General features: G+C 36.2%; 1 protein-coding gene across 1 annotated transcript in view; it reads left to right on the top strand.

Annotated features, from left to right (window-relative positions):
* LOC150084919 (retinol dehydrogenase 12-like) overlaps nucleotides 1–21,443 on the top strand; it is a 34,221-nt gene extending 12,778 nt beyond the window's left edge. The window contains exons 2-7 of the mRNA XM_090375646.1: nucleotides 3,872–4,019; nucleotides 4,151–4,342; nucleotides 9,809–9,967; nucleotides 15,985–16,104; nucleotides 20,639–20,843; nucleotides 21,248–21,443. Coding sequence (XP_090231772.1) covers nucleotides 3,893–4,019; nucleotides 4,151–4,342; nucleotides 9,809–9,967; nucleotides 15,985–16,104; nucleotides 20,639–20,843; nucleotides 21,248–21,389 — 945 coding nt within the window. The 5' untranslated portion in view covers nucleotides 3,872–3,892 and the 3' untranslated portion in view covers nucleotides 21,390–21,443. The remainder of the gene's footprint in view (nucleotides 1–3,871; nucleotides 4,020–4,150; nucleotides 4,343–9,808; nucleotides 9,968–15,984; nucleotides 16,105–20,638; nucleotides 20,844–21,247) is intronic.
* Nucleotides 21,444–22,965: the final 1,522 nt, after the last annotated feature.

Genomic DNA, 22,965 nt, shown 5'->3' with positions numbered 1-22,965 from the left:
TAAATGTTGGTGGTCCTCGAAATCCCTATGCCGTTGACGAGAGCGGTTTTTCCACGTCCGGTGCTTCCACCGTGCCCATCATCTGGCACGATCGGAGTAACGATGCTTTAACAACAGATGGTGGTTACAGTAGCTTAATTTATTTAGATTAGGGAATCTTTAGTTGTAAGTATTTTGTATCTTTCTTTAGTTTTTTTAAGAATAAAATAGAATATTCTTTTGTAACTTTTATCTGTGTCTTTGTGGTTCCTTAACATTATTATTGATAGAGAAATAAGTTTTTATTCTTTTGCGAATTTTATCTGTGTCTTAGTACTATTATTGAGAGAGAAAATAAGTTCATACTAACGTCTTAGTGTTTTGGGAAAAACACAATCGCAGGATCACAATAAATATTATTGCGTTCATATAGACATGCAATTACAGTATTTTCTGTTGGCTACAGAGACATGTTACAATTATGTAAAAACTATGTTGTTTAATTGGGAATTGTGTTCCTGGAATTAAACCAAAGGATTATGACGTAAACGGAGGTTTATGGCACTGCTGTTTTGGGGGTTTTTTCTCAGAGTTCTACCTATTTTGCGTTTTCCAGGCTTATGGACATATCAGTATACAGATTACGTTTCGCACAAATGTTGGAAACATTTTTGAAAAAATGTTGTGGATGTCACTTAATTTTTTGCTTGTTATCGTGCAAAGCTGGTTTATGATTGGTTAAACTCCCACGCGATAATTATAGCATTTCAGTTGCCTTTAGCCGTGGGGTTGATATCATTACAATTTCTGTATCTTCAAATGGATTGAAGCTCGTGTTGGTTTTGTGAATTTTTCAACCCTCCATTCAGATTCTTGTGTTGTTGTTATTAAAGTGGAGAAGAAACGTCCTGAATTGATAAAATATTCGCAGCAAAAGGAAGACAACGTGTCAAGGATTGTGGCACTGGGTAACATACAATTTCTAATGTAAACCATTCTCGTTCAGCTATGTGTGGGTAAAAATTTCGCTCACTGGAAAGACAAAATCTGAACTCTAATAAAACTAGATGAGTGGAAAACTATGTAAATAAGTTAAATTTAATTGCTAAGTACTTAAACTTAGCATCACCGGTCTATTTTTGTGGAGCTCAAAATTTTTTCCATACTGTAAATGCTGAACACTTTCTGGAACTATGCTTGAAAACTTCATACGGGAAAACAAAAAATGGATTGTTCTCATAACAGTATGCAATCTGAATTGAGATTTTATTATTAGTAAAGACCTGTGCGGTCTCTTTAGAATTCCGATAAAAGCTCGTTTAAACCGTGTCTGCAATGAAGATTTTAGAATTTTAACCAGAATAGTAAGAATGTTATACAGCTTGGGAGTTACGATGTTTACCTTGAAATTTTCACACAACCTGTGGTAAATTTATTTTAACTTTTTAAATTTCCCCTTAAACTTCAACCATTTTAAATTAATTTCCCCTTAATTTATTTTAACTTTTTAAATTTCCCCTTAAACTTCAACCATTTTAAATTAATTTCGAACTTTATAATTATGAAAAACACATTAATTGCATTCAAGTAATAACACTAATCAAATTATAACTGTGTTCGAAATAAAGAGAACCAGTGAAATCTTGCCATGAATGAGTCTGACTGTTCGTTATACGGCAAACAACAATATTCACGAGGATGTTCATGTACAAATTTATTCAAATCTATTCGAAAGCAACTGTAGTTCAGTATTCCAAACAAAAAAGGTCATCCGTTAAAATCTGTCTTCATTAAAAATTATATTGAAAATCACTTTCAAATCACAAAATACCATTGATTTCTTCATAAATACTTTAATTATGTTCAAATAATACCATTGATTTGTTCATGAATACTTTAAAAGATACCATTGGTTAAAAATATTGGTCATGGATACTTTAAAAATACCATTGATTTGTTCATGAATACTTTAAAGTAAAAACAATTCAAAATAGCACTAATTAATTTATCATGGGAAGGATTCACGTGATTGGTGATGTCATCACAATCAAAGATTCAACATCTCTGTGGGGAGGGTGGAATACTGCCCTTGGTCTATGGCAGTGCCACCTAGCGGCGACCGTCGCAACCAAAATCGGTTCAAAGTGTTTCGGGGGTGGGTCGAAAGACCACACGCTTTGAAATTCTGTTCAAAGTGTTTCGATGACAGTGCCACCTAGTGGCGGGGTTGGGTCGACGGACCACCCGCTGACAAATTCTGTTCAAAGTGTTTTGGGGTGGGGGAGGGAGGGGGAAGTCGCCAGACCACCCGTTGTGCAATTCTGTTCAAAGTGTTTTGGGGTGGGGGAGGGAGGGGGAAGTCGCCAGACCACCCGCTGTGCAATTCTGTTCAAAGTGCCCCCACTCCTACTAACACCCACCGAAATGATGATGCAATATGCTGTGATTCCGCCATTCTTTCCAATGGAATAAATTCTTGACTTGATGCGAGAGTACATGCCAACTGTTTATGGTTTTGTTTATTATGTGCCCTGATAAACATCATAAATTCAATTATGGTATATTTTGTAAAGCCTGCTGAACTTTTGCGCTCGTGTGCACATGACTGTGTCAGAACTTTTAAGAACCCAAATGTAAACAAGAAAATTCCGCCCCACCATATGAAGAGGGCTTACGGATACTAATAATTTTGTGATTCCTCAGAACTGACGCTTGATTACGTTTGCTTCTAGACTACCACCATTTAGACAACTGAAGGTGGTAGCCTTTCTGTGATGAGAGTGCACAAAACTGATTTAATAAATAAAATTTAATTGCAATAAGGGAGATATTTCCATCCTAATCACAAATAAAGACCCTAATGAGCTTCAACTCAAAATTTCTGCCTTGCTTTCTGTCATACATAATTGGCTTCAAAAGAATCAGCTTATACTGAATCCAGAAAAATCAAAATATATGGTGTTTAGAACGAAAAACAAACCACTAAATATTGATTTAGACGTAACATACAAAGAAAAACAACTTTAAAGGTGAATGAAACCAAGTTTCTCGGAATCTGGCTAGATGATAAGCTAAGTTGGACAAAACAAATGATAACCCTACGAAAGAAAACTTCGTCACTATCGGGAATACTCGCCAGGGCCTCTGCCTGGGTGTCTCCTTCTCTTCTCAGACAAGTATTCCTTTCTTTAAATCAGCCGCACCTCACCTATGGAATCATCTCATGGGGTACCACCAGCCAAGAAAACCTTGCGAGAATCAACTCCATTCTCAATCGACGCGTTCGTTCAATTTTGGGCCTTCCCTGGAACGCATCGGTTAGTTCGAGATACAAGGAAGTGAGACTTCTAAGCATTTACCAGCTGTTGCAGAAAGCCGAGGCGATCCTTGTTTACAATGCTATGAAGACAGCAGACTTGCCCCCTCTCTTCAGATCCTTTTTCATAACCACAGACGAAGAAGAAATATCATACAATCTAAGAAATGAAGCCAACCTGAAGATTCCGCTTTTCAGAAAAGCCATAGGTCGAAAAGTATAAAATACAGAGGTGCTAAAACCTGGAACAAACTTCCTGCAAAAATCAAAAATGTCACTTCACTAAATCAATTCAAGAAACTACTAATTGAACACATCACCAGGGTTATCTGATTCAAATTACCTTCCACTCAACTCCTGGATTTTAAAAACACCAACATGGAAATAATGTACAAATGTTAAAGGAAGCAGTTGGCAAATAGTTTGTAAATTTCTGTGCATGTATCTCATCATTTTTTTTCTCTCCTCATTTAATTGTAAAAATGTTCACAATTATATATTATAAGTAGTTAAATAAATATAAAGATCGCAGTCATTCTCTACTAATTTCATTACATGTTTCTTTTATTTTTGCAGGTATAAACTATTCCAATCGTAATGCTACTCGAATGGTTTTATGGTAAGGAATGTCCAAGCAGTGAAAGGCTAGACAGCAAGACTGTGATCATAACTGGTGGAAGTATGGGAATAGGCAAGGAGACCGCAAGGGAGTTACTTAAAAGAGGTAAAGGAGATAAATTTTCTGTTGAGAATAGGACAAAAATGGGAGGAATGCTAACAACCAGCTTTCTACATAACTCCCTCCATTTGTTGGAAAAACTAGAATGATAACATGGTTTATTTTTATTTTTATAGGAGCCAAAGTGATAGTAGCATGTCGCAATATTACAAGGGGATTGCAATCTGCCCACGAAATAGCAGATGAAAGTCAACAAAATTTCGTCCGAGTCAGACGACTGAACTTGGGATCATTCCAGTCAGTTCGTAACTTCGCTGAAAACATCCTTGTTGAAGAGAAGAAAATCCACGTACTCATCAATAACGCAGGTAAGTTTAGCAATATGTACACGCAATTATTGGCATTACATGTAACTATGAGTCACTGCGTAACTCATAGTTACACAGCGGTTCTCCCCACATGTCACTCGTTTGGAGCGATACGAGTTTGAATTCTATCGAAGACCTCCAGTCTTCGATAGAATTTAAAAGGTCTCCTCAATCAGGCTGTTGCGAGCCGATCTCAGGAAGAGGGAATAGGTTTTCCACGAGTTATTCCTGGTTTTAAGCTCGCAATCTACCCGTGAACATAATATAGACATAGCACACAACAAAGCCATATGAAGGACCGAGATCTGGCGCACTATGGCCTGAGTAGCCTAGACGCCATGGATAAGTCTGTCTGCAGTAACACTACGATATTTGTTTTTATCATTTTAAAATGAATAAATAAATCAACAGATGGCAACACCGGTTGCCATCTGAAAGGTTTACAGCGGGAGGGGAGTTGAGCAGGTTTTTTCTGTACTTATTGATAGTTACGTTGCGATAAGCATAGGTGTGGCTCGTAGCTGGGGTTGCGTAATCCGCTAAACACAGTTTCTAGAGGTCTGGCTGGAAGTTCAGTGCTACAGTCATCTTTGCAGTAAAAGCAAGTCTTTTTTTTTCCTCAACTAGGGATGGTAGTCTTATTATCTTTACGAATTTACCATTTAAGTGGTTCTTTTGGCAGGAGGAATTTGGAACTGATATCTCAGTCTTTCTCAGTAGCCCCTCGTGGATAGCACAGTTGGTAGTATCGCTGTCTTTCCACACCGGGTGAAAAGATCTGGGTTCGATTCATCGCAGCTATCGTCCCATCGATAATGTGAGGAATTTTTACGGACCTTTTCACAACGTGGCTGAATTAGTCGTCTTAGGCGAGGGTACCTGTTCTTTTTTTCTCTGTAAACTCGCATTTTTCGTCCAGCAAAACATAAAATCGATCTCAGAACACACGCAATTTACAGACAATATAGTCGCTAACGCTCCTAAAATCCTACTACAACAACTTCTTCAGTAGCCGGTGTTCTGCTTATAGATTCGCTTTACGTTGCTTGGGGCAGAGATTCCTAGGTTTGAACACTGTAAAGGATTACTAATATGTTCAAGTCAAGAATATACGATGTTACCACTGCATTTACTTCAAGAATAAAGGCCAAGGTATCCCTCTGTCAGTGAATTGAAAATACTCGATTCGTCGCAGCTATTTGTGCTGTATTTTCTTGAGATTTTCGTTCAATTTTAAGTTTAGCTAATTCCACAAATGAATTCGGAATGGTTAGTTTTGTTACTGTCAGTAACTACTAGATTAAGCAATAGAATAGTGCTCTATACTTTTGAACAACGAAGGGGATAATTTCCTCAGGTAAAGGTTAACTTGAAGAAAACCCGGCTTCTCCCTTAGTTAAAGATGTCACCAGCAGTTACCAGGCGTGCTGACCTTAACAGGATAAGAAAGTACTGTTCACAACAGATCTTGTACGACAGCAAAATTACGAAAAACAAAATTATCGTTTGCCTGATTGCTGATATCATGAAATAGTTTATGGTAATGGACAAGTCTCAGAGTTATGAGATGGTTAATATAGCTTTTTTGTGTGAAATATGGCACTGATGGTCAATAATCGCAGAGATCATTTTCAGGAAACCGACACGAACTGCACAGCGCAACTAGTTTTCAAGTGAAGTTATTCTCGTCATCATGTTTTCCCCTCTTTTAGGGATATTCTACACGTATATACAGTATCTCTCCACTTTTAGATACAGTATTCCTGTTAATCAACGATTTCATGATACTCTTCATCCTAGTCGTTCTTATTTCTTTCTTCCCTTCGTTTCCACTCCCAAATCCTGTTGGGCACCTTCCTTCTGTCATCCTTCTTACACGTCCACATAAGATGAAACATTTTCCTTTCAGTTCTACAGGGTGAGAATTTTTGATAAAAATGACAGAATTTTCTGTGTGTTGTCGCAACCTGTAAAACTGCGAATGTTCATGTTCAGTTCATGCAAGAAATGAAGAGGAATATGTGTTCGTGATGGAAGATTATCTCAAATTAGAGTCGGTTAAAGCCACTCAACGCGACTATTGTAAGCAATTTCAATACCGTAGTAATACCGTACCAACAATTTCGATGTCGTGTAATTTCATGTGCCTAAAAACCTATTTATCCGAAGTTATTCGCATTTTCTTGAATTCTCATGTAAAATGATCACTCTGTACTATTCATCTTTCATTTGGTCTAGCGCGTTTTAACACCATCTTCAACAATAATCCATTTCTACGTTCTTTTATCTTAAGTTTCAAAATAGAGCAGAAGACGCACATTTTTGTTGTCCAGTGACACAAGGATGCTCTAAAGGATGGGATGGGATGCATTCAGTAGCATTTCTTGTCTTTGCTGATCTAGATCCATATTCGTTAAATCCGTCTGGCTTATTATTTCTTAGATATTTTTGAGAATTTGTATTTACACACTGGCTAGGAGTAACTCACAGAATTTAAATTCAAATAATTCGAATTTGCTCTGCTAAAGGGATTCTTAGCAGCTATGTAGTTGTTGTTGTAGGGTTTTGGTGCATCAGCGTACACCATATTGCGGTGCATATACACTGGTGTTCTAAGAAAGTATATCACCCCTTAAAATTGTAATTGTCGTCCGAATAACGTAAGTATATGGCAATATTTCTTACAGATTGCATCATATAAGATTGCACGCGTAGGTGATGACGTAATATTGCATCAGCTGTTACTTTCAAGCTATATAAGCACGCTCTGCAAGAGTTGCAGTCATCCCTTGCTTGTATCAGGATGGCCAGTTACGTGCAGTTGACGCCACAGAGAAAGAGTGCCATTGTTGCTTTACTTGAGGAAGGATGTTCTTCCGGTCATATTGCTTACAGAGTGTGTTGTAATCAGTCGACAGAGAGTAGATTTCTTTCCAAACTCAAGAATACTGGTTCTGCTGATAAGAAAAAAAGGAACCGGACGCAAACGAGTCTCTAAGCCAAATCAGGACCGCGTTTTGCCTTAAACATCGTAAAGCTTCTTCATCTGAGCTGAAAAGAGAATGGGGAAAACATACAGGAGTGGTAGCAAGTGCAGTAACAGTCAGAAGACGCCTCTTCAAAAATGGACTTGTAGCCCTCGTCCTAAGAAGCCCCTCCTCACACAAAAAAAAAAAAAAAAAAAAAAAATGAAAAAGGCCCGATTAATTTGCTATAAGGAGCATATCAAATGGACCCCCGAGCAGTGGAAGTCTTATTTTCTCGGATGGGAAAAAATTCAACCTGCATGGCCCTGATGGGAGACAAACGATTCGCCGTAGACGTGATGAAGAATACTATCCAGACTGTATGGTGTCTACAGTGAAATTGCCTACCGGCCAAATGATATGGGGGGGGTGCATTTCGTATCGTGGAGTAGGTCACCTGCAGTTTATAAAAGGTTCCATAAATGCCAATGGATACCTAGCTATATTGGAAGGCAAATTGCTGCCAACCATTAGAGACCATTTCAACTTGCCAAGTAACCGCATCTTTCAGGACGACTCTGCTTCTTGTCATTGAGCGAAAAGTGTAAGGAGGCACTTCTGTAGTTACTTTAGCTTCATTTCTGCATTAGAGGTTCGACAGTAATGTGTTTAAATTTGTTAAAGGTGAAAAAATAGTTGGAAGAACGGTCCATTACAACTCTTAGCTGGCCAGGAAACAGCTCAGACCTGAATTCTATAGAGAACTGTTGGCATCGTGTGGAATCTGCAGTTGCTAGAAAGAAACCAAAGACCCTACGAGAACTTGAGGAAGCCAAAATTCGTGTTTGGAACCACGAACTATCAGTTGATTATCTTCAGAAATTGATCTTGTCAATGCCTCGACGGTGTGCTGCTGTCATCAGGGCCAGAGGCGGTTCGATTAAATATTAGTTTGCACCTGGTGAACTTTTCATTTTGTTTTTCATTTAAAATGATAAATTGAAGCAAATTGAGGGCTTCTGATAACATTTCAGCCATAATTGTCGTGTTTACCAAAACTGTTGCATAAAGGTTGCAAATGCTGATTTTGGAATATTTTGAGAGAACCTGTCAAATATTACTTAGCTTTGCCTTAACTATTAATAAATATATTTTGTTTATATTTATATTTATATTTATGACGCTAGTCATTAATGTAACATACCTTCGCGAAAAAGGGTTAGAAATGTGAAATTCTTAGGTGATGCACTTTCTTTGAACACCAGTGCATGCATATATTGTGCCTGTAAATTGCTTTGTGTTCTGTGGTCGATGTGCCTGTTTGCTGGGCAAAAAATTCGAATTTCCCGGAGAAAAATACATGCAACCCTCGCCAGAGACCTATCAACTCAGTCACGTTATGAAAAAAATCATATTGTGCTACACGCGAAGGTAACTGTGTTGTCATTGGCATAGTTCTCTGGGTTAGTGGGACGTCAAGCTCAATTTTCCCTCCCCCTCACAAGTGTGAAGACACTTGGAGAGTTAGATATTCTAGGAACTTTAATTTCGGTACTCTATAACCACGTTTAGAGACCCGAAGGGGGCATGTAAGTAAAAGCAAACTATGTATCACAGACAGATGCAAGTCCAGAAGGTAACAGAAGCTGAGATCTGCCTTTTTTCCCTTGGTATATTTAAATGTAGTTATACATTTGTCTCAAGTATCTAAGGATATGCATTCAGCCAGGAGGGCGCTATTATGCGCTTAGAAACAAAACGGGCAAATAGAGGCCACAATGAAACAATCGCGTAAAATAGGCTGTATTGATTGGGAAATACGGCAATGTTCTGTTTAGAACGCAAGGACATCGCCATTGGGATGCCTAATTCCACTCCAAACCTTTGTCCCATGGTTTGGACACAGGTTCTCAACTTTTCCCTTTAAAAGGTTTAAAAGTTTTACAACTGGATGTTACAACAATCAACTTTTAAGAACTGTGTTTTGGCCATTTGTTTGAAAGTGTGCAATAACATACCCAAGCAGCTCGTAGTAAAGGAATGTTTGCTTTGTCGTGAATTTCGTGAATGTTCACGAAAAGTTTGCGCTGTCGTGAGCACCAAGACCATTGTTATATTCGTTGCAGTTGAAAATCTTCTGACTGCAAAAACACATACAAAAGTTTAGCTCACAAACAAGTTTGAGTATGAAAGTTTGACTTTTAGCAGATATCGAATAGCAGTCTCAACCCATTCGATAACCTTTATATTTGAAATTTTTGAACTTCCGTATTTATTTATCGAGAGGTAACTTTGATTCTATGTATAACATATCAATAAAGCTTCAGTTGTAGAAAATAATTCATAAAATTACATCACTTTTGTATGTTGAATAGCAGTCATTTTTCATGTTGAATTTTTCATGTGGAATTCATTCTAATGATAATTTCAGTGAGCAGGAAAATATATTTTTCACACGGCAATTCACGAAGTGTCCTAATGTTTCTGATTTTCCTTACAGCTGTTGCTTTCCATCCTTATCAGAAGTCTAAAGATGGCTATGAGTTCCACCTTGCAGTTAATTACTTGGGACATTTTTTGCTAACGCTCCTGTTGTTGGATAGACTGAAAGAATCGTCCCCTGCACGAATTATCAATATCACATGTGCTGTTCACAAAGGTAAGCAGAAAACAAGTCCAGGCGCTCTGTTAATCACAGTTTTTTCCTAATTTCGTCATTCTCACAGAGCAGAAACATATTATAATTATAAAGAGCTCTCTAAAACGTTATGATAGGCTTGTGAAAGGGATCAGCAATATGAACGAGGAAGAAAGAGAGTTATAGAACCAAGGTAAACAAATATGAAATCTTTTTATATTTAAAGAGACTAACAGAAGGTTGGATCTCTTGAAGGTTGTTGTTTTTTTTTTTTGTTTTTTTTTTCTATGAAAACCCCAAGCAGGAAAGGTATTAGAACTTTCTTTAGTACTTAGTATATGCCTGCGAGGGTTCAAGGTTAAGATGAAAGAAGATACTTATATACTTGTTGACATTAGACTTTGAATTTCCGTACATTGTAATTTTCAGGAAATACGTATGAACGGTGGTTGTTCCAGAAATTTCAAGTTGAAGGAATAAATAAGGAAGAAGAAAAGTTGGTTAAGTTGGTTCTCTGAGTTTGAAATTCTACAGTAAAAGGAAGCTGACTGGTTGCTGCTCACTTATTCGGACGGGCATGGAAGAGAAAGCGGGAATTATAGAAGCCAGTTCAGAGGAACGGGGTCCATGGAAATATCTATGGAAAAGGCATACCGCAGAAACAGAATGTCTGTGAGACAGAGAGTGAATTTGTTAGACATTGGTCATGAATTAACCTAACTGCCCCCCCCCCCTCTTTTGAACAGTGTCTAGAAGCCTGAGAGAGGTTGTGGTGGCATCGCCCTAGACAGACGTGGGAACAATATTAGCATTAGTAGAGGTATACTAAAATGGTCTTTGGCAGGACACATAGCTAGAAGACATGATGACAGATGGACTAAGAAAATAACAGAATGGTACCCAAGAGGAGCTAGAAAAAAATCTGGAAGACAACGGCGGAGATGGATAGATGAAATTCATGAGTTTGTGGGTAGTAAATGGATGGCCATTGCACAAAACAGAAGGAACTGGAAAGTTGCTGGAGAGGCCTTCATCCTGCAGTGGATGGAAAATGGCTGATGATGATGAGAGGCATATGATGCAAGAAAGCAAGCTTATGCAGCATCAGCTAGGGGAAAAAAAAAACGCTCCAATTTCACCCCTCCGTTCGTTCCAAATACCTGTCCAACTCAGCCTTAAATTTATTTAGGCTATCAACTTCCACAACAAAGGATGGAAGTCTGTTCCACCAATCAACTACCCGCTGGCTAAAGGTAAACTTCCGCACATCTGTCCTACATCTGTCTTTCCTCAATTTGAATTTATGCCCTCTCAGGTGATTGTTCTGAGCAAGAGGAAGAATCCCATCGGCATTGAGCATGCTCAAACCATTCAAGGCTTTATACACCTCAATCAGATCACCTCGCAGATGCCTAGTCTCCAGACACTGTAATTTGCAAAATTTAAGCCTTTCTTCGTAAGAGCAACCCTTTGTTCCATTCACTAATCTTGTTGTTCTTCTCTGTACTCGTTCCAACAGCTCTACATCCTTCTTAAAATGAGGCCTCCAGACCTGTATACAGTACTCAAGGTGTGGCTTGACCATTGCCTTATACAAGGGAATAATCATCTCCTTATCCCTGCTAGAAATATTCCATAGTAGGGCAGATTTGGGATTAGAGTGAACAGCTGTTTAGGAGAAAAGAAATTGGATTTTCTCTTGCTGTGAGCAAAAGAGAAAATCCACTTTTTTTAGATGCAGAGGAAGCAATAATTGTGAGGTGCTTATGCCAAGAGGGATTACAAGCCAGGGTAATACCTAATAGAAATATGTGATCTTGTCTGAAAACCTGATTCTCGTCGAAGATAAGCATAGGACCAGAAGAGTCCTTTTTGCGATACATACAAAAGACAGGACTGACTTTTAGGACTGAAATCAACTTAATCTACTTAAGTTATCTTTGCCCCACTGGAAAATTACATGAAGATTAGCATATAAGGAATTGGTAGTGGATATTCGAAAAATTGAAGATGCTTGTGCAGCGCAAGGTTTCTCAAACTAGAAGGTGGAATTCAATGTGCTATCATCAGTAAAATTATGGATAGGACTTCCAGTCAATGGAAGAAAGTCATTAATATACAAGAGGGAAAGAGCAAGAGAAAGAACTGAACCTTGGAGAACACCAGCATTAGTGAAGAAGTTAGAAGACAGCAGTTTACCATCACCTGCAATGAGCGGTCAGAGAGAAAACAATATCCAATTACAGAAAACAGTTGGAAAACCATCAGGTGGAAGCTTATTTAAAAGACCTTTATGCCGAACATGATCGAAACCTTCGAAATGTCAAAAGCAACTGCTAGAGTTTCACTAAATTCTTCCATTGAATTTGTCCATATATGGGAAACGTAAGCTAATGGACTGACGGAATCCATACCGGCAATCATTGATCAGATAGAAAGTTTCTATATAGTTTAGAAGTTGGCGGTTAATGAACTTCTCCATTAATTTAGAAAGAGTAGAAGTAAGCGCAATGGGACGATAATTTGATGGGGGGATTTGTCTGCCTTTTTAGGAACTGGCTGAATATGAGCAAATTTCCAAGAAGAAAGGTAAACACTAGTGGAAAAAGAAAGTTAAAAAAGGCCACAAATAACAGGCGTAAGGCTCTGGCGCTTTCTTGGCATCAAGAACTATTCAAAATTCTTCTGACATCCTTTTAAGAGGCATTGAATGGAGTATACTGTGAATTGTAGGACGTGATTTACCAAAATCATCAATACACGAGATAGAAAAAAAATAGATGATAATAAGTCAGCTTTATCTTTAGCTGAGGTGGAAACAGGACCATACGGTTTTGACAGAGGCTTTCTTGTCCAAATGTTGATCATTCTGGTCTTTTGCCAATAGCTTTGGCAAGAGACCAGAATGATCGACATTTGGACAAGAAACAAGTTTTCTACTCTTAGGATGTTCAAAATCTAGTTTAGACTGTTTAATAACTGCTTTACAATTGCTGCGAGCTCTGGTATAGGTAGAAAATGAAAATAGATTCGGATGCAAGTCAATAACGATATGCAACATTCTTCTTTTGAACATTTATTGGAAAACCAAGGTTTAGATAAAGAACGAGATTAAGGTGGAGTCTGGAATTCAGAATTTCAGTTTTTTTTTTTTTTTTTTTTTTGGGTATTTGAGCAAACACTGACGGAAGATTTAAAGCAGTAATCAACAAGGGGAAAGAATAAATTTCGCAGATCATCCCATTTTGCATTCTTGTAATGACTAACAACATGAGGTAAATGGCCACGACAGAAAGACTCCGTTAAAGAGTGATCATCACCGTGTTGTGATCTGAGGTACCTAGAGGACCACTCACCTCAATTGTGTACTTCGAAGGGTTGTTTGCGAGAAAAAGATCAAACGTGTTGGTTGTGTGGGAGGATTGTTTGGTATTCTGGTAAACAAATGAACAATCTGTGCGAGGTCAGTAGTAATTGTAAAATTTCAGAGAGGAAGTCAGAGTTCCAAATGACCAGTGGAGTTGGGAGAACGATAGAGGAAACAGATAAATTTGACAGAGTGGGGTAGAGAGATTTTAAGCTAGAGAAGATTGAAAGTAGGGGATTCCAAATTACTAAGTCTCTGACAGGAATATCAGAGCGGATATATGTACAAGTACCACCGTGGGCAGGAGCAGCAGTGCGTAGCACAAGCTTCTTGATTAGACCCGGGTTCGAGCCGCTGACCACCAAATACGGAGGATGCGGAAAGGTCATGGAATGACCACCGCATATCCCCGGAGCAATATGGCCTTAGTTGCTAATGCTCCTAAATAACAAACAACCACCTTTGAAGCGAAAGGAACCATACAGCGAATAATTAGGACAACTGAGATGAGCAGTGGTTGAATCAACCGATAATTGGGATTCTCTCAGAAAAAGTGCATGGGGTTTGGCCGACTGTAAGTGGAAATGGACATCATTGAGTTTGGAGCTGAGACCACGTATATTTGTGAAATGAACGAGGAAATGTTTGGGAGGCTTAGATCTTTTTGCAGATAAGGTTGTTCTATTAGTTTGACTATTTCTGATATATTCAGTAATAAGAAAAAAGGTGGGAGGACATGATGAATGAAGTAATGAAATGTTTGGATATGGCATACGCACGGCAAGAATATACCCATCTCCTTGATATAACGTGGCCTCGACAATGCCCCCCCCGCATACATACTATTCGGACTGTACTTTTAATCACCATCAGGCAGAGTAGAGGCAGCGAAATTATAAACTAGCTGTTCTGGAAGACTCCAAGTAAGTTCGGTCCGGCGGACTATCTAGCGGCCGACCTACTTACACCGTTTTAGAGCTGTACCCTCGAAATGTAAGGAAGATTGGTTCTCGCCATGATGCCCATCTTAACCACAAAAGACATCAATCATATTGCACGATGGAAGAGATGTGGGGGATTGCCGGGGTTTACCTTCGGACAAGTGATGCCAACCACTGGAATAATTTATCTACCAAGTAAGACTCAGGCGGAAAGTTTTGTTAACTTTAAAGCAAAAGATGGCCTTTTTTTGGAGATGGGAAAAGTATGAGTGAATTGTGATTTTTTTTTTTTTTTTTAACAAATGCACAAAAGTCTGCTTCGCATAATTTAGCCATTCTAAGGACGTATAGTTAAAGATAAGTACCGACGCAGCTAAGGCCATAATGTGTCAGTTTATCTTGTCAATAAATTGCATGCAGCCCTGGTTTTCTTGTTATTTTTATTTGCAGGATGAAAAACTCCCATAAAAAAAAAAAAAAAAACTCTTGAAGTACCTGCACAACTTTTTAATGAAGCAACCTTTTTCACAACTTTTTAATGAAGTACCTGCATAACTTTTAATTAAATAGGATATATTAATAAGCATTTTATCTACTCTCAGGCTTCTGATTATTTTAACTGTTGATTTTCTCTCCTTATCTATATTTAGCCTAGATACGATACAGTACAGTAAAATTAGCCATTAGTTGTTACTGTTGTTTATAAAGGGTGTTTCACAACATATGGGCAGTACTTTCAGAACCTGAAAACAACGGAAAATGTTTATCTAAACATGCGTCCGATTCTGAACAGTTATAGAACTATGAATTTTAACAAAAATTGCTATGGAGTTTTCAGTGATAAAAATAAATAAACTGTATTTATTTTTATTTATTTGTTTTAGATAGTATGAGCCAGAGCTGTAATGCTCAATACGTTCTACGTTGATATCAATACAGTATTTGTAAAATAATCAGAGAAGTTTACCTCAATATAGTACTGTACGTAGAACACTTCCGTATGATACTCTCCAGAAATTAAAATGAAAAAATCGAAAAACTTACATTAGATTAAAAATCAATTTAACCCAATAAAACTCAATTTAACACAATTAAAAATAGATTTAAACTCATTGAATATTTTAATTAACTTCCTTTCTCTCCAAGTATAACCTATCGATACTATTTTTAATTGCGTTAAATTGATTTTTAATTGTGTTAAATTGAGTTTTATTTGGTTAAATTGATTTTTAATTATTTTTTAATCTAATGTAAGTTTTTTTCGATTTTTTCGTTTTAATTTCTGGAAAGTATCATACGGAAGTGTTCTACGTACTATATATTGAGGTAAACTTCTCTGATTATTTTACAAATTTTATTTATTTGTGCATGAATAATTTAAGATATACAGCCTTACATAACATGGACGGCAAGGGCCATAGGGATTTAGAGAGAACATTAAATAATATACTGAGCACATATACAGAAACTTATATATCAATAGCAGTTAAAACGTAAACCTAAATATTAAAGTCATAAATGTAATAATTAATTACATTATTATTACCAATGAAAACTCTATAGCATTTAAAAAAAAAAATCAAATAGCCGTAGCTCCGTAATTAATCGTTCAGAATTAGACACATTTGTATGAACATTTTGATCCTGATGTGCGGTACACATGTTATGAAATACCCTGTTATACTCCAAACCAATGAATCAGTCTCGTGTTGAAAAGGTTTCATTTCTAGTTGCAGATCTGAAGCTGGATGACTTAAATCTTCGAGGAAATTTTAATTTTTTCAATGCTTATTATCAGACAAAGTTAGCAATGTTGTTGTTCACCCAAGAACTCAGTCACCGTCTGGAAGGTAAGTTTGCTTTAGATCTAAGATACTGTAGCTGCAGCATTTTTTTTGGATTATAAGATACGTACCCTGGTCTTGAATAAAAGAATCTAATTTTGAGAAAAATTACGTATAAATTTGGTTGAAATTACAGCGTACTCAGTTTTCACGTACTTTTACCAGATTTCAGATAAAAATAGGAAAAATTGTTACAGAAAATAGAGGGAAATAGAAACCATATTGCACACATGCTAAATGGACTCACAAAAAAAAAAAAAAAAGTCACTCAATGGGCAGACTTCATTCATCGAAATTAATATTATTGCGACAATTAGATTGATATTTATTAGTTAAAGCGGTCCCAGCCAATCAATGGCAACCCCACTGTCAGTTACACATAATTTAGCAGTACTCTTATATATAGTACTCCCTCTCCTGTTTGCCCAAGTACAGGAAGAGAAAAAACCTGCCATGACCAAAAAGATTGATATGAACAAATTGAAAATAATCAAATTACATAAAAAAAAATATATATAATTAAATTTCAGACAAAGTCCGAACTTCGTTGGAAAGAGCTGCACCTGTTCAGTCTAGAATCAAAATTTGAAAATTCTAAAATTTATATTCAAAAATAATTATTATTTTTTTTATATAAACATGGTGGACAGTGTATTTTTTAACGTTGATTTCGAATGCGCAACCCTCTTTTAACAAGCGCCCTCAGTTAGCAACGTATTTCATATTTTAGTTTTCACGCACTTAGGCCAACATTTATCTGTTCATATTAGTTGGACTGCTGATTGAGATGTTCTGAAATCGAAAGTTTTCTAGGTCTTGCTGCAGAGGTCATTTTCCGGAAGTTCCTTGACTAATCTGTTCCGCCTGCACCCTGCATGCCAGACGAATACAAAAAAAAAAAAAAAAACTTCCAGACTGGTCGATCAGTCGGAGTTAGAAGAGTGTGATTTAAACTTCCTACATATAAATAAACTTGTGCTCTTTTTATTTTTGTTGTCAATTGTTGAACGTGCAGTCAGTGAGTTAATTCTCCAATTCTAGTTTTTTTGTTTATTTTATTTATTTATTTATTTTTCATACACAATCTATAACGCTCCACAAAAAGCATGAACTTTATGAACTTTATTTTTCTTGCAAATAGACAACTGCGACAAGAAATTGGCTCCCCATATATATACTGCACTAATTGTGCTTCATGTCTCAGACGGGTTAAAAAATAAACTTAAAAGTATCAATGTCATTTACAGTTCCCGTGATGAAAGTAGGAGCCAATCAGTGATGTCAACAACCGCTATATTTTTGCATAACTTAAAGTGGACAGAAAGGGAAAGATAGAGAGAAGAAAAAAACAATGAGTATCCGAATATCCCGTCAGAACTTCCTGTTCCTGTACACATATGGACCAATAGAAACAGTCCATACGAACTGTGAATAAGAATAAGATATGAATTCCCTGACCCAAAAAAGCCTCATCTTATCATTTAAAGTGAATTAAAAGATATTGTGTGTAATTTAAATCTAAGACATGGGTAGCGCTTTTGGGATCTTCGCTGATGGACTGGAATCTACTTCAAAGAGATACAACTATATCTCTATTTTGTAAACGTCAAAAAGTGCTTTCTTTATATTTTGTTGTTTTAATATTGTTAAAGGACTCCTTCATGGCCTTGGAACAGAACATAAACCAAAAGAATGAAGCCTTTTTATCGACTCTTCAAAGTCTCAAAGCTGTGTTCCTCCATAGTGTAAACATCCATCCATCTATACCAGTCGGTCATGCTATCCAAATGAAAGAATCCTATGAGAACACGGAACCTGGCTTAAGAAAAGTACAGCACGATAAATACAAGTGGCTCATCTGTGGGGATTTCAGAATCATTGGCATCCTTTTAAGTCTACAGTCTGACAATATATGCTTTTTTTTTTGTGCGAGAAGTCATTACGCAACTAAGCTTTAGCCCCTCTTAGAATCTTGTTAGTGAATTTTTTTTGGCAACAACTAAACAGAGAACTATAAAATCTTGGCTGAAAATTAATTACAAACCTACCAAAATATCGGTTGAAATATCTCTAAAAATACCCTTCCTTCATCCCCATTTATACTTTTTTTTTACCAGATAACCCTGGACATGTTAGTAATGAAAACGGTGAACATTTTTATCAAGATACGTTACCAAGGAAGCCCAGTATGCTGTAGAATGGGGGTGGGCAATCTCCGGCCGGTGGGCCAACTCTGGCTCGCGTACGTGCGTAATCCGACCCGCGGTTGTTTTCAAAATAAAAATAAATTCACTGATCAAAAATATAATATATATATTTTTTGAATTAATGGAATTTCTGACGTAAATTTAGAAATTACTCTGCGCAATGCTACGACAAATATCGATCCAGATATTGATTCAATGATAAAAAGAAACACTATCAAATCTCTCATTAAAAATAAAATATTTCAATTTTTGTTACTGAATTCTATTTTGTTACCATAACTGGATTTTTGTAATTTTATCTTAATTTGTATTTCGTTTTTCTTATTAAAAAAATTAATTATATCTACGTGTATGTATAAATATTATAATAAATAACATAAAAATGTTTATGACAATTTTTTCATGATTCACCATTTTAATAATCCTAAAAATCATGGAAAGCTAAAAAAAAAAAATGGCCCGCGTGTACCTCACTGACATTTTATTTGGCCCGCCATTTATAAAGGTTGCCCACCCCTGCTGTGGACTATTACTGAGCATTGATCAGAGATGCTCGTGAACATTACAAAAAAAAAAACAAAAAAACAATGGAACTATATTTCTACGCCGTTTATTGTAATGCTTGTTAAGATTTAAATAAGAATAACTTCTTTTCGCTCTGAACCTGGGGATTTTAGGCAATATATAACTTCAAAAAAAAAAAAAAAAAAGCCCAAGTGGGTCCAAAAATTGAGATCAATTGTTGTTACTACTTAAATAACACATAATTAATTAATAGTACAGAGCAAGAGGCAAATGTGATTGTTAATTAAATGTAGATAAATTACTGGTTTACAACTCTGGAAATTGCTCATTACGCGATATATAGGACATGTTTCAAATGTACAGGAAATATTTAAAAAAAAAAAAATAAATAAAAAAAATAGGGCAGTGGAAGCATGCAAATTATTATTTTCTGAAAGCGAGAAAAACTGTAATCGTACCCAGCTTACTCAATTACAGTTTTAAAACGCCAACTTAGGGTAAACGGCATTGGGGGTGGGGGAACTTGTAGCTTGAGTTAATTTTAAACATCGGGATTATTACAAAAATAGATTGAAAAGTAACTTTATCGAGATTTTCTCCCCATCCCAATTGCTGCTTCCCTGCCGAAAATTCGTCATTACCAAAGTAAATAACAACGTGATTGAAGAAGTTAACCTTAGAAATAAAACAAGGAAATTATTTCCTTATTTCATTTCTATATTTATTAATATAGTACAGTACTTAAATTTAAAATATTCATTATTGTATAGTACTATATATATATATATATATATTTTTTTTTTTTTTTTTTTTTCCCAATTGTACTCCGAAACGGCCACATATGGTCGAGGAGTTTAAAAGCTAAAAAGCATAAGAACATTACCATATTTTGCGGGTACATCAACACAACGCGTGTACTACTCTACTCCCGCGTTTAACCACTCAGCTACGTCATGACAAACTCTCATAGGAGAAATTCCCTTCTCGAGGGGTTTAGAACCATGGCCTTTTCCTCGTGATATGGAAATACAGGGATCATATCCACTGGGGTAGCTGCGAGGGCATTAGCTTCTACATTCCATTTTATGCAATAATAATTTGTTTTGATAAAGAAAACTACACATGAAGAAAATATTGAAAATATAAATATTATTTACCCAACAGCACGATTTTATACATTCTAATATTTACCAGAAGTCTGATATTCAATTCCCTAGTAGCATCGTAAAAAGCTAATGAATTTTAGAATTATACAACTACAAAGCTAAATAAAATAATGAAAATTTTCACATAATGTATAAGAATATATTACCTGCATTTTCTGCCTTTTAAAAAAAACTTGATTGATGCAATTTAATGAAACGCGTTATCAAATGTGTATTCGGTATATATTCACATTATCGGGGTTATTTAATTACAACCGAAGTCGGCAAGTTAACTGTTATTATAAAACACTAAATATCTGAACATTACTGTCTAAAACGGTGAACATAATCACTCTAAATTCTTAAAAGAAACGTTCACAAAATATATTCAACTTGCAACCGCCATACTACAGCATACGACTCCGCGTTTACTTGAGATCGTTTGCTATTTGACTGTGGGCAGCGCCTCCTCTCTTAAATAAGATTTATTCCTAAAGCACTATTATAACTAAAAATTTTATTCTTTTAATTATGTTACCAGTATATGTGATTTGGAGTAATTATAAATCTTTATTATTGTAGTAAATTTAGTTATATTAACATATCATGATATCAAAAATGTATTAACATAATTTTAACTCAATCCCTTTGTTATCTGATCAGGAAGTGGTGTAACGACGTACTGCGTGAATCCGGGTCCGGTCAAAACGAACCTGACTGACTCTCTGAAGCGAAATCTAAAGTTTCCGTTCAACTTTATTTTCGATATGTTTTTACAATTATTCAGAACGCCTAAAATGGGAGCACAGACTGTAATATACTGCGCAGTTGCTGGTGCCCTTGCCAGGGAATCTGGACGTTATTATAGGTACGTATGGAGTTATGGGCTCACATCTGGTGAATATGGGCTTGGCATACCCAGGGCCCTGAGCTGAATATCATCATTCTTCTCTTTCTTGGTGATTTCCTTCTACTGCTCTCTCTCTCTCTCTCTCTCTCTCTCTCTCTCTCTCTCTCTCTCTCTCTCTCTCTCTCTCTCTCTCTCTCAGGGTAACTCAATTTTTTTTTTTTTTTTTGGCTGGTGCAGCATAAGCCTCAGGCTTCCTTGCTCTTCATGGCTAATAATATAGTATATGTATATTACAGATACTACTAATAATAATATATTAGTTGTTTTTTTTCCATTAAAGCTCAAATCAGTATTTTTTTTTTTTTACTCTAATTTTATTGCGATAATAACTTATATTTTTAATAAAAAATTGTTTATTTTAGTGATTGTCGTTTGGCTGCTGATTATTACATCGACAGGAGTGTAGCAAAGGAACTGTGGATAATCACTGAAGAAATGGTGGGAATAAAATTGGGCTCAAAGGAACGAAATCCAGATGAGATATCTTCTGATGAAGCCGTTTGAAATACAAAAGGGATGGTGTCGCGAAAAAAAATAAATAAATAAAAGAAACTATATTCCAGTGTGTGTGTGTGTGTGTGTGTGTGTGTGTGTGTGTGTGTGTGTGTCAGGAATTATGATGGTAGCTGGCCACCAGAAGACTAACACTTACAAAGTTGAGTCACTACATTTGTGTTACATTTTGCTTTTCCTTGAGGAAGAGTTCTGTCAGTATAATAGGTGATTTTAATTTATTAAAGGTGGTTGTTAGATGTTGGCAAATTTTCAAGGCGCCTCCATTTTTAATAAAAAAAATGTATAACAAATTATAGAATGTTAAAAAGATAAAAGATATTTTGAATGAACTCTGTTTCTTGGGTGTTTTATTCTAGACTCACGAAAAATAAAAATAAATCCGCGTTATGTATACAGATGCACAAACATATTTTTGTCATTTCCTAAGATGTACTGAATTCGCGTCAATAGAAAATAATTGTTTTGAATGGTGTGGTAGATAGGAACAGCTCTAGGTATATGACTTCCGTCAGCAATTTCCATTTGGGTCACCTTTTCATTGGGATGCCTGTAAGAAGCATCGCTGTAAAGTTCACTTATTACAGACGTCCCGATTATGTGATTATGTATTCGAGCCGATACTGCAGTTCAGGATAATGTCAAAGGTCATAGATAAGGCATCTTCGCATATTTATATACAGTACTAAAAAAAAAAAAAATTATATACTAAAATATGTTCGACTATTTATATACTTATATACTAAAATATGTCCGACTATTTATATACTTATATACTAAAATATGTTCGACTATTTCTATACTTATATACTAAAATATGTTCGACTATTTATATACTTATATACTAAAAAAAAAATTTATGTACTAAAATATGATTCTTAACTAATTTTAATTAAAAAAAATCGAGATGGCTGTAATTAACTGTGTACAAAAGTGGATACGTGGGACTCCGTTGGATAATTCTCAAAATAATTCTTACAACAATAACCTGCATATAAATGTTTGACTAAAACTGGATATGCTATGCAAAAGCCGAAAACGGCTATTGACGTTTTATGTGCCATATTAAAAGTTAGTAGTAGTAGTAGTAGTGGCATGTGATGCAAGAAAGCAAATGTATGAGCTTATGCAGCATCAGCCAAAAAAAAAAAAAAAAATCACACCATTGCCTCCAAATGCCTGTCCAGTTCCTCCTTAAATTTATTCAACCTATCAACTTCCACAACGACAGATGGAAGTTTGTTCCAGCAATTAACCACCCGCTGGCTAAAGGCAAATTTCCGCACATCTATTCTACATCTGTCTTTTCTTAATTTGAATTTATGCCCCCTTAGGTTTGTAATCTGAACAAGTGGAAGGATCCCATAAGAATTCAGCGTGCTCAACCCATTCAAGGCCTTATATACCTCAATCAGATCACCGCGCAGGTGCCTAGTCTCCAGCCACTGCAATTTGCAGAACTTAAGCCTCTCTTGGTAAGAGGATCCCTTCATTCCCCTCACCAAGGGAACGTTTAATATGGCGCATAAAATAGATGTAATTTTAAAATATGGTCCGTATTGCTATT

The sequence above is a fragment of the Mastigoproctus giganteus genome, chromosome 6, assembly GCF_048544385.1.
Source record: "Mastigoproctus giganteus isolate SK-2022 chromosome 6, ASM4854438v1, whole genome shotgun sequence".
Lineage (NCBI taxonomy): Eukaryota > Metazoa > Arthropoda > Arachnida > Uropygi > Thelyphonidae > Mastigoproctus > Mastigoproctus giganteus.
The sequence above is the reverse complement of the archived record's forward strand: the minus strand, read 5'-3'. Positions and strand labels throughout refer to the sequence as shown.